At 41.9% G+C, this 13,186-nt stretch overlaps 1 protein-coding gene across 2 annotated transcripts in view; it reads right to left on the reverse strand.

The window, feature by feature from the left end:
• The window catches only part of LOC137375171 (serotransferrin-B-like), an 86,618-nt gene that overhangs the window by 28,927 nt on the left and 44,505 nt on the right, over window positions 1–13,186 (reverse strand). For both annotated transcript variants that reach the window (XM_068041924.1, XM_068041923.1), the window contains exons 6-8: window positions 10,977–11,032; window positions 7,080–7,252; window positions 4,777–4,954 (exon numbers count right to left, since the gene is read on the reverse strand). In XM_068041924.1, coding sequence (XP_067898025.1) covers window positions 4,777–4,954; window positions 7,080–7,252; window positions 10,977–11,032 — 407 coding nt within the window. The remainder of the gene's footprint in view (window positions 1–4,776; window positions 4,955–7,079; window positions 7,253–10,976; window positions 11,033–13,186) is intronic.

The following is a 13,186-nucleotide window of genomic DNA, read 5'->3' on the forward strand; positions in this document are numbered from 1 at the left end:
CATCAAAACAAGTTTGAAAGCGTCCACTGGGCCCCAACAAAATGGCAAGAGCTAACTGCAATCAAAGACTCTACATCAAACTCAAAGGACAGTAAATGAACCCCAGCTATTGTTTCAAACTTTTCCCCTTTATTCTTACTCCTTTTCTGTCTCTATCTGCCTGTGTGTATATCGCGTATACATGCTAGCATGGTCGCGTCGCGTATTCGTGGTCGTTTTAATCGAATTAGAGTTTTAAGGTTAATAAACTTCCACCTTTCTTGTTTAAATCTTAGAAAACCTGTCTGGTTGATTTCTTTGCCATACAATTAGAGAGCAGTAAACAAGGGTTCACTGAGGGGGAGCAAAAAACACTGTGTTTTAAAAATTAAACCCTGTTACGGTTAAACCAGGCAAAGGCGCCTGGTTCTAGGGAACCCCTAGACCACTTTCTCAGCTGGTCGTAACACACCTCTTACTCTACTAAACTTCAGCGGATTCAAGCCTAGCCTGTCCAACCGTTTCTCATAAGACAAGCCGCCCATTCCAGGTATAAGTCTACTAAACCTTCTCTGAACTGCTTCCAATGCATTTACATCCTTCCTTAAATAAGGAGACCAATACTGTATACAGTACTCCAGATGTGATCTCACGCATGCCCTGTGTAACTGAAGCATAACCTCCCTACTTTTGTATTCAATTCCCTTCACAATAAATGATAACATTCTATTAGCTTTCCCAATTACTTGCTGTACCTGCATGCTAACCTTTTGTGATTCATGCAATAGGTCAAGCAGATCCCTAGGCATCTCAGAGCTCTGCAATCTCACCGTTTAAATATTATGCTTCTTTTTTATTCTTCCTGGAAAAATTGAGAATTTCACATTTTCCCACATTATACTCTATTTGCCAGATCTTTGCCCACTCACTTAACCCATTTATATCTCTTAGTAGCCCCCTTATATCCTCTTCACAAATTACTTTCCTACCTATCATTTCGTCATCAGAAATATTAGCATCAAATACCTTCAGTCCCTTCTTCCAAGTCATTTATATAAATTGTAAAATGTTGAGGCCCCCATACTGATCCCTGTGGCACACCACTCCTTACATCTTGCCAACCAGAAAATGACCCATTTGTGCCTACTCTCCATTTCCTGCTAGCTAGCCAATCTTCTATCCATGCCAAAATGTTACCCCCTACACCATGAGCTTTTATTTTCCACAATAATCTTTGATGTGGCACCTTATCTAAGTACAGTACATCCACTTTCCCCTAAAGTTCCCCTTTATCTACAGCACATGTTACTTCTTCAAAGAACTCCAATAAATTGGTTAAACATGATTTCCCTTTCACAAAACCATGTTGACTCTGCCTGATTACCTTGAATTTTTCTAAATGCCCTGCTATAACGTCTTTAATAATAGCTTCTAACATTCTCCCTAAGACAGATGTTAAGCTAACTGGCCTGTAGTTTCCTGCTTTCTGTCTCCCTATTTTTGAATAAAGGAGTTACATTCACTATTTTCTAATCTAATGGAAACTTCCCTGAATTCGGGAATTTTGGAAAATTAAAACAAACATATCAACTATCTCACTAGCCACTTCTTTTAAGACCCTAGCTTGAAGTCCATCCGGACCCGAGGACTTGTGAGCCCACAGGTCCACCAATTTGCTCAGTGCCATTTCCCTGGTGATTGTAATTTTCTTGAGTTCCTTCCTCCCTTCCATTTCTTGATTTGCAGCTATTTCTGGGATGTTACTTGTATCCTCTATGGTGAAGACTAATGCAAAATACCTGTTCAATTCTTCTGCCATCTCCTTATTTTCCCTTATTAATTCCCCAGACTCACTTTCTTTAGACCAACTTTGTTAACTCTTCTTTTTTAAATCTTTTCTTATTTAAATATCTATAGAAACTCTTACTGTCTTTTTTTATATTTCTAGCTAGCTTTCTCTTGTACTCCAATTTTTCCCTCCTTATTAACCTTTTTAGTCGTTCTTTGCTGCTTTTTATATTCCGTCCAATCTTCTAACCTGCCACCCATCTTTTCAATTATATGCTTTTTCTTTAGGTTTGATACTATCTATAACTTTTTTAGTTAACCATTGATGGTGAGTCCTCCCGTTGGAATTGGGTAATAGTGTGGCCATATTACATACAATCCACAGTGTGTTACAGTATTTTTGCAGAATGGCACATAATCTTGTGTGGATATTTACAAAATAATACACTAGTTGTGTGTTGTATACAGGGTATACGATAGGCTGGGGCATGTTATAGTCAGGGTAGCAACTAGTGCATGTCACAACTGCAATGTATTTCAGACGGGATAACACATGTTGCTTTTTAGCTCCTTTATATTGTCCTCACCCTTATAGTCAGAGAGGATGTTGCCATGAACTGTTTTTATATCTCCTGGCAGTGGTGCAGCTTGAGATTGGCGTGTGACTGGGGAAAAGGTATTCGCCCAGCCATCTCACTCAGGGATTGGGGCACAACTTAAATAGCACAAAGAGGATAAAGGCTGTAAATATAACTGAGGGCAGCTTTCTGTTAAGTGTACATAACGATTTCTAAAGCCAGTTTTAAAAATCCAGATTTTTTTCCCCCAATCATTTCCAGCTTTTATTTGCAGTATAAAGAAATGGGAAAAAGTCAGCAGGGAAAAAAGCTGGACCCAAAAATTGAGTAAATTTCAAAAATACAGTAAAAACCAGAAGTTATTACTTGGAAAATCACTAAAACTCAGAAACAAGTGACTGAATGATAACGCACAATTATTTACACAGTTCTTAGATAACACTTTCTTGGATCTCACCATCAGACTTGCATTTAACCTCTTGCTGGGTATAAAAAGTATTAAAAGCCAAATTGAAGAACCAATATTTATTATTGTCAATCTAGCCACTTACCTGCCACTATGACAATGGTCTGGTGTGTGATTGGTCACCTCAGTCTTTGGGGCACTATCACTGTGGTCACTGTATTAGTACTCCACCATCCTTGCTGATTATCTAATTAGGAATGAAGGACTATTTTCTGCACTATAAAGAGCATTGTCCTCACAGCAGTGCCTAAAGATGATTCGGGTTCCCTTAAAAAATCTAAATTGAACTTTTTTCATTTCTTTCCAACCAAAAATTTGTGCTGAGTGGTTTTCAGCACAAAGTGTGTCATTGATATCCTGGATGAGATGCTCGTTCATCACCAGATCCGATTTTTTGGAAACAATGAAAAATTCAGTCTTATTTTTCTCGACGTGGGTGGTAATCAGAATTTTACTAATTCACCACCTAAAAAATTGCAGGAATTTGTCAGTGGAGATGGATAAAACCCAGTTTTAATGGATCCTAGGTATTTTTTTTTTATTCTTTCGTGAGATGTGGGCGTCGTTGGCAAAGCCAGCTTTTGTCGCCTACCCCGAATTGCCCTTGATGACTGAGTGGCGTGCTAGGCCATTTCAGAGGACAATTAAAAGTCAACCACATTGCTGAGTCACATGCAGGCCAGAACACGTAAGAACGCAGATTTCCTTCCCCAAAGGACTAGATGAGTTTTTACAACAATCGCTGATAGTTTCATGGCACCATTACTGAGACTAGCTTTCAATTCCATATTTTTATTAATTAAATTTATATTCCACCAGCTTCCGTGGTGGGATATGGCCCCATTTCCCCAGGGCATTAGCCTGGGCCTCTGGATTACTAGTTCAATGACATTACCACTATGCCACCATCTCCCCATAAGTATATAACTACTCAGGCATTGTTGGCTAACCAGTATAGCCTTATGAATATGATATAATTAGGACAGTATGTTCTTCAAGTCTGGTAAAGCATGTTTCTGACAATTTTTGTAGCTCTTTAAAACTAAACCTCTAGCGCAACGGAAATACGTGTACCAAATGTCTTGCACAAACTCACTTTAAATTACCACATTGCTACTTTTATTCTGATGTAGAATTCAACTCCGGAGTATAAGATGTTGTCTTTCTCATCGAAACATAGAAAATTTACAGCACAGAAAGAGACCATTTGGCCGATTGCGTTTGTGCTGGCCAAAAAAGAGGTATCCAGCCTAATCCCACTTTCTAGCTCTTGGTGCATAGCCCATTAGGTTACAACACTTCATGTGTATATCCAAGTAGTTTTTAAAAATGCAATGACAGTTTCTGCCTTTACCACCTTTCATACAGTGAGTTCCAGACCACCACCCTCTGGGTGAAAAAAGTTTTCTTCAACTCCCCTCTAATCCTGAAACCAATTGCTTTAAATCTCTCCGCCCCCCCCCCCCCCCCCCTTCACGGAATTCAACTCAGAGTTAACACCCACATATTCACTCAGCCACATCAACCAAGTGTGGCTCCAGGATCATGTCTCGAGTCTCTCCACTTTTGATTTGTGATGGGGAACTGAGGAGTAGTCATTGTGTTCGCTATGCTTTGTGTTTTGGATTCCACTCCTCTCTGCCCATAATTTTGTGCCAGCATTTTTGGGCTAGAATATTATATCCTTTTTGTGATGGATGAAATAATGGAAAAGCCATGGATTGTGTCCACAGAGTCTAGTCAAGGTCAGAGGTCACTTGAGGCTCAGATTTGATCTTGGGTCTCTGAATAGGCATCCAACAGTCCATTACTATAGTTAAAGAGCTGTCCAGGTTCCTCAGCTGGAAGGCTCACAAATACCACGCAACAAAATCCTGCTCTGGAGTGGAACTGAGAAGAACAAGGGTAATTCTAGTACAAACAAGGTATCAGTTACTTTCAATTCTCACCAACACAAACTCCTACCTTTCCTAATAGCTTTTAGAGCATTTGCATATTCAGTGCCGAGATACAGAAGGTAATCGGTTCCTTTAGGAAGATGAATCAGCTCTTCTGTTGAGTCTTTAAACATTAAGTCATTCCGTCCATATTTTGTTGAGCTGAAGAGTTTAAACTGTTTCCCACTCTGTGGCCCAAATCTTTGCTGTAAAACATGATATCAGGAAACTCAGTGGTGTTTATATGAATCCTCATTAAACTCAAGTATTAAACTAATACTTTTCAAAGTAAAATCAAGGATCATTCAAGTTAATAACTGGCCTGGTATATCTGAACATGATCTCAGCCATCAATGGCAGCAGGAACACTTCACCCTGCCACATTTTCAAGGTTATAATTTGACACCAGCACTTAGAGGTTCCTGGTTCTCTATTATGTCTCTACTACAAACTAGGTCCTGTAACAAGAGCATTCCCTGATCAAAAGCACACAACCCTGACTCATGTTTGCTTGCAGAGAACATTTTCTCATGCCTGAAACCACAGCAGCAATAATTTTTAACAGATGTTCAGAAACTGTTTGAAGCTCGGAAAAAGAAGCCAGCTGACTTGGGCCAATTGTTACAAGTTCACCATGGAGTAATTTTTTTTTACATGACTATCTCTGGTCATGTTAGTCAACAGCTTAGAAAAATCTAAAAGCAATTGTCCAGTAGTGTTCTGTCAGTATTTTTTGTTAAGCATCAGATGAACAGACATCACTTTGTTTAAAGAGTATTGGATGGACAAGAGAGTGAAAGCGTTCTCTCTTCAGATCTGGGTTGTGATCCAGCTCACACTAAGGAGATCAAAATCTCCTCTCTCTGAAACCTATTTTGGGAGCTATATGAATTAAGCATGGGCAACTTCAACCCAATTTTTGGTGAGTCAGTGTCCACAGCATAAACTGCCCAAAACAATGCCAACAAATTACATTTAGTGAGATGTATGCTTTACTCATGTCTTTAAAAATAAACCCACAGAAATAACCACAAGATACAAAGTTAGAATCATGGGCAAGGACGAGATACTTAGGGATTGATTTTCTAACTGAGGTCAGGAGCCCGTGCCTGGATAATTTCCAGGTCCCAACTCCTCAATGCTATCTTGAAAGGTAAATGCACTAATTGGGCCGGCAGTGAATTCAGTGCCCAGGTAGTGGTGCCAAGCATAATCAGGAGGCAGGAGCAGCCTGCAGAAACAAGCAAGCAAAGGCAGATGGCAGCCATGATGGGGCCAGCTGCTGCCTTACAGGAACGAGTAGGTAGCACCCTGGAGGGTCAGGAGCCTCACTGAGCACAAAATTGACTAAATGGCCAAATGGAAGGTAAAGCACATAATCTGGTGCAAGATCCCCCAGCTCCTGAAACTTTTCAACATCAAAGAAAACTTCACCTTCTGTCCGCTTTGAACCAACAGCTGCGAACTAACATGTGCCAGAGTATTCTGGTTTGGCAATGCAACCTTTGAAACTGCCTTCTCGCCCTCCCCAGCCCGTTGACAAGCTCCTCAAAGAGCTTCACGGGCCATTAATTGGAGGCGAGTGGGTTCCCTGCTCCCCTCCCCACCCCCCTACTACTCTGTCTTTGAAAGTTTAGTTGCCTTCTGGAGGCAGCAGGATTCAGTGCTGCCCTCCGGGAATGAGATATTCAAATTGAACCTACATCCCTTCCCGACCACATAGGCAATTGAAAATCCAGGCCTTAATCTCAGTAGATTATGAATGATATTTTGGTCATAGTTGATCTGTATGCATGCAAAAATAACAGACAGGTAAACACCTTTAAGGCTGTCCCATATTGTCATAGTGCAGCAAAGCATCATGCCTCCCACACTATCTGGGAGCGGTGATAAAACGGAGAAGGAATCTGATATTAATTCAGAGGAAAAAATTGTGAACTATCCTTCTCCAATCTGCAATCAAAACAAGTTCCAGAAGACCAGTGATTATGAGGTACATCACCCAATGCCCCTTTTAACCCTTTGTAAAAATCTTTTTACTGGCCATGGTTAGAAACACATCCAACACCCTGGTCAACATTCATCCCTCAACCAGCACCACTGATGACAGATTAACTGGTTATTCATCCAAATGGTGTATATGGGATCTTGACATGTACAAATTGGTATCCATTTTTGCCTGTATAACAATCATTGCCCTTTATTCCATGTAAAATGAATCAGGATGTTTCTGAGAGATTTTATTTGGCAGTATAAGTTACAAATCTATCATCTGAGAATCCCGTGCATCATTTCGAAGTAAAAGATTCCATTCTGAGGATTCCTGCATACCTGAGCAATCGAAAGGAATCTCCAAATCGCCTCATTCTTCTCATCCTCAACAGCACCACTTCTCACCACCACTGCATGAGCTGGCACTCTTGCCCAGTGACATTCCTTGTAATTATCGATTGGCTGTCTGGTACCATCTAAGCACAGCAGCCTATAGTTTTGCTTCTCAGCAGCTGAGAACAACAATACAAAAAATACATTATCAGTCAGGTTTGTGCCCTCCTCCCAACTCCTTGTCCCAGTCCCAGCTCAGGCAATACAAGTTATATATCAGTGTTCAGTAATTGTAAAATTACAATGTCAATGTATCAGTAGGGTAGTAGCACAGTGTATTACAGGCCCAATGCACTGATAGGTTATCAGAAATGCACCAAACTACAATGTGCATTGCAGACCCAGGCCCGACACATTGGGGTAGATTTTCACATTCACTGTCAGGGCAGTAAACTATTGGAGTGGACCCACCCCCCAGCAACACACATTGGGCTGGATCTTCACACCTTTGATCCTGTAAAGACTCCATTTCATTCTCCCAGATTCTCCATCTCCAATGCATCTGCTCTGATGATGTAACTTTTCACAACAGCGCTTCTGATATGCCTTCCTTTTTCCTCAACCGAGGATTCCACCACCCCACCCCCCACCCCAACTGTGGTTAACAGGGCCCTCAACTGTGTCTGGCCCATTTCCCGCACCTCTACCTTCACCCCTTTCCCTCCTTCCCAGAACCGTGACAGGGTTCCCCTCATCTTCACTTTCCACCCCATCAGCCTCCACATCCAAAGGATCATCCTCCGCCATTTCCGCCACCTCCAGCATGATGCCACTACCAAACGCATCTTCCCCACCCCTCCCCTGTCAGCATTCCAAAGGGATCGTTCCCTCCGCAACACCCTGGTCCACTCCTCCATCACCCCCGACACCCCATCCCCTTCCCACAGCACCTTCTCATGCAATCGCAGGAGGTGTACTACCTGCCCTTTTACCTCCTCTCTCCTCATTATCCAAGGCCCCAAATACTCCTTTCAGGTGAAGCAGTGATTTGCTTATGCTTCTTTCAATGTAGTATACTGTATTTGCTGCTCACAATGTGGTCTCCTCTACATTAGGGAGACCAAACGCAGATTGGGTGACTGCTTTGTGCAACACCTTCGCTCAGTCCGAAAACATGACCCCGAGCCTCCGGTTGCTTGCCATTTCAACACTCCCCCCTGGTCTCATGCCCACATATCTGTCCTGGGCTTGCTGCAGTGTTCCAGTGAACACCAACGCAAGCTCGAGGAACAGCATCTCATTTACTGATTAGGCCTGCTGGACTGAACATTGAGTTTAATAATTTCAGAGTACGACAGGCCCCCCTTCTGTTATTTTTATTTTTATTTTTTATTTTTATTTTATTTTACTTTGTTTCATCATTCATTTTGTTACCATGTGCCTGCCCATTGCTTTTTTTAATGTTTGTGCTTTTGGGCCACGTCTGTTCATTATTCGGTCATTTAACACCCTCTCTGTACTAATGCTTTGTCTTTCAGCACACCATTAACACACCCCTTGCCTTTGCTCCATATCCTTCTGGTCAGTTATTCTCTGTGATCCTATGTACTATCAGCACCTTTTTTGTTATTTATTGCCCCACCACCCACTTTATTTGCTCAAAACCTATTACATTTCTAACCTTTGCCAGTTCTGATGAAAGGTCACTGACCTGAAACATTAACTCTGCTTCTGTCTCCACAGATGCTGCCAGACCTGCTATTTCCAGCATTTTTTCATTTTTATTTCAGATTTCCAGCATTTGCAGTATTTTGCTTTTATTTGGGCTAGATCTTGTTCTTGGTGACGAAAATGGTTGCCATCACACGTAGGCCCCGTGTCACCGTGCCACCATGATCTTGCGTCCAGTGGCTACTTAGCATATGCACGGTAGCTGCTCCCCCATTGCGTGGCGGGGGCGGCCTCGGCAATGCCATATACAGCACAACATAACGCAGAGTTGACCCTTCCCCCATCCCCCATACAGCGCATGGTGCAGGGTTTGCCCCTTTCCCCCCATGCGGTACATGGTGCAGAGTTTACCTCATACAGTACATAGTGCGGAGTTCACCCCTTCCCCTCATACAAAACATAGTGCAGACTTCACACCTTCCTCCCCATACAATACATAGTGCAGAGTTCACCCCTTCCCCTCGTACAGTACATAGTGCAGAGTTCACCCCTCCCCACCACCCCCCCCCCAAACAGTACATAGTGCAGAATTTATGCCTTCCCCATCTCAGTGGCACCAGCTTTCCCTGGACGAGAAAGTGAAGGCGCTGAAGATTGGGAAGTGAAGGTAAGATCGCTGCAGGTTACATTTAAATTAATGCTAAGATGTAACTTAAATATGCAAACTTGGGTCCCGTTGCAGAGCTTCTTCACCGCAGGGAAGATTGTGCCTGGCAATCCTGGTGTCGGGTTCCGTGGCAGCCGCTGCTGCTCTGATTCTCTGGCTCCCCCCACCCCACCCCACCTCCCACCATCAAACTCGACATCGATCTGGGAACAAAGTCCAGCCCATTATGGGAACCCACCTCAAATGCAAAATGACTTCCGACCCAGGAAACTGTGTGGGGGTTATAGCAGAGCTTAAACCCCAATCCAGTAGGGGTGGATTAAAGACAAATTTAGCCCAGTTTATCAGCAACATTGCATGCTGACACAGTTGGGTAGATTTCTAAACTTACTGCCTGGACATTAAACATTGCCTGTGTGAAGTGCTGGAAGTGAAAGCTGGCAGCTGGATTGCACCAAAGCAATGCTTAAGGCAAAGGCTGGAAAGAAGGGAATCTATTAGATTGTATCACAGACCCCAAGGGATGGATTTTTAAAAGAGGTTGGGATCGAAGATGGGCAGGCCCACAATTTGCTGCCATCACCCTCCATGCTGATTCCCCACCATGATCCCGACCCCGAGCCATTTTGAAAAAGGGCAGTTTGGGGTCAGATTGGCTGGCATTTGGGAAGCGGTGGGTGGCCAATTTAGGTTAATTAGATATGATTAAGGGGCCTATTAAGGTCCCACTCTTACACCAGCTGATATTTCCAGTTGGCAATGCTGGCAGCCCACAGTGGCCCGCAGCAGATCCAGGCCAATGTGATGGGCTCAGGCGGGAAGCGGGGTGGGGTGGGGACACGATGGATTAAGTAAGGGACTATGTTTCTTTGTGCTGAATTTTCCCAGCCCCATCATGCTGGGCAATGTGTCTCTGTTAAAAATGCATTCAATATAAATTTTGCCTTAAAAAAGTTTTTGAAATCTGTCCTGTTCTTCTTCAAAATTCTTTGAAGAAAAACCAATGAGCAAAAGCCTCTAGAGGTTATGGAAAAATACTTACATCTGACTGAATGCTACCCTGGAAAAATTAGATATATGCACAGAGTCAGACCACATGATCCAAATTCAGTTTGCAACATCACAGTTCTGGAAAGATATCAAGTCCAAGCACAAATTTTTGAGAGGGACTGAGGTCTTCAAGTAAAAACTTTAATGAAGACAATAAAGGACATAATGAAGAACTCTATCGCTAAATCATGTTTTGGGGAAATTATTTTTTTTTTCAATTTTTGAAAAAGAATCCTTTCAACTGTTATTTTTGACATTAGAAATTTCTGTTGCAGAGAAAAGATGGCAGCTCAAATTTTCCAGCTGAAAAATTATCAGAACGTATTTTAAGAAAAGTGTGTGGGCCATTGGCCAGATTGTGCAATTACCCGTTGATGAGTTTAGATCGACACCACTCATTGTAAATGCAGAAAAAGTTGACTCAAAAGTATAAAAAAACATGGCAAAAGGAACTTTTGTAGACAGGACGTGTGTGCATAATAAATAAAATTTTAATGACATACAGATTCACCTACCTGGTACTGTGGTATGTTTCACAAAGGCTACTTCTCCAGCATCATCCTTCAAACATCTGGAAAGAAATAACCACACACCCGTCAATTTATCATACAGAACCAGTCTCATTCACCAATGTAGACTGTCAAAGGTGCTTTGTCACCTGGTAAATCTTTTACAAGTGTCTTCAGTGGGTTTGGACATAGAACAACATGCAATCAGAAGTTGTTATCTGATGTTATAAATTTTTATTTTCAATTCCAAAGCAATAGCAAAATAAAAAAAATTCTGCTTTCAAAACCTAACATTCCAGCAGATCCAAAGCCCATTATCCTCTGCAGCACTATACATCTTAGATGTATACACAAACCTACCAAAACGCCATAAATAAATCTCCACAGTTCCATCAACAAACCCTTTTAAACCATAAACTTCACCTCTCTGCTACAACACAAAGCACTATAAGCAATGCCTCTCCCAGCTCCTCCACCCTGACACAAGATAAACAAATCCATGGTATACCATACACATAACACTCACTGCACCATAGACAGACCCCACGTAAGCACTCCCAAGTTGGGTACACCCACTCACTACACCATAGACAGACCCCACGTAAGCACTCCCAGGTTGGGTACACCCACTCACTACACCATAAACAGACACCACGTAAGCACTCCCAGGTTGGGTACACCATGGATAGAGATAGAGGAAAACTGTCTCTGCACTGCCCCATCAAGCACTTCTCAGTCAGGTATGTCACAATTTAGATTCAAAGCAAAGCTTTTTCCATGCTGTTTTATTAAGCATTCCCAAGTCAGGTACAACAAAGGTTAGATACTGAGCAATGTTTTCTACACAGTGTCCCACCAAGCCTTTCCAAGTTATATAAAGTACAAGCTAGGTGTAGAGTTCTAGATTGTCCCATTCCCAGGTCAAGTACAGGACAAATACAAAAGATTGCTTCTCCCATTCTGCTCCAACAATGTGCTTCAGTGCCAACAACAGAGAGGTGCACTCAGAAGTTGTGTATTTAAGTCCAAAGATTAACTCCAGAGATTTCAGTACATAATCTAAGATGACACAGAAAGTAGTGCAGATGAGAACAAATAGGGATATTAATATATTGAGTGAGCAAAAATGTAGGAGATAGATAATAGTGGGAAATGTGAATACAATATTGAGGATACAAATAACATCCCAGTATTGGCTCTAAGTCAGAAAATGGAAGGGAGGGGGGAACTCAAGAAAATTACAATCACCAGGGAACTGGTACTGAACAAATTGTTGGAGCTGCAGTGACAAACCCCTGGGTCTGGATGGACTTCATCCTAGGGTGTTAAAAGAAGTGGCTAGTGAGATAGTTGATGCACTAGTTTTAATTTTCCCAAATTCCCTAGATTTGGGGAAGGTTCCGTTAGATTGGAAAATAGCAAATGTAACTCCTTTATTCAAAAAGGGAGGGAAACAGAAAGCAGGAAACTACAGGCCAGTTAGCTTAACATCTGTCTTAGGGAAAATGTTAGACGGTATTATTAAAGACGTTATAGCAGGGCATTTAGAAAAATTAAAGGTAATCAGGCAAAGTCAACATGGTTTTGTTAAAGGGAAATCATGTTTAACCAATTTATTGAAGTTCTTTGAGGGAGTTCCATGTGCTGTGGATTAAGGAGAACCAGTGGATGTATTGTACTTAGGTTTCCAGAAGGCATTTGATAAGGTGCCATATCAAAGGTTACTGCAGAAAATAAAAGCTCATGGTGTAGGGGATAGCATATTAGCATGGATAGAAGATTCACTAGCTAACAAGAAACAGAGAGTAGGCACAAATGGGTCATTCTCTGGTTGGCAAGATGTAAGGAGTGGTGTGCCACAGGGATCTGTGCTGGGGCCTCAACTTTTTACAATTTATATAAATAACTTAGACGAAGGGACCGAAGGTATGGTTGCTAAATTTGATGATGACGTAAAGATAGGTAGGAAAGTAACTTGTGAAGAGGACTGAGGGGGCTAAAAAGGGATATAGATAGGTTAAGTGAGTGGGTAAAGACTTGGCAAATAGAGTATAATGTGGGAAAATGTGGAATTGTCCACTTTGGCAGGAAGAATAGAAAAGCATATTATCTAAATGATGAGAGATTGCAGAGCTCTGAGATGCAGAGGGATCTGGGTATCCTAGTGCATGAATTGCAAAAGGTTAGTATGCAGGTACAGCACTTAATTAGGAAAG

Source organism: Heterodontus francisci, chromosome 11, assembly GCF_036365525.1.
Source record: "Heterodontus francisci isolate sHetFra1 chromosome 11, sHetFra1.hap1, whole genome shotgun sequence".
NCBI lineage: Eukaryota > Metazoa > Chordata > Chondrichthyes > Heterodontiformes > Heterodontidae > Heterodontus > Heterodontus francisci.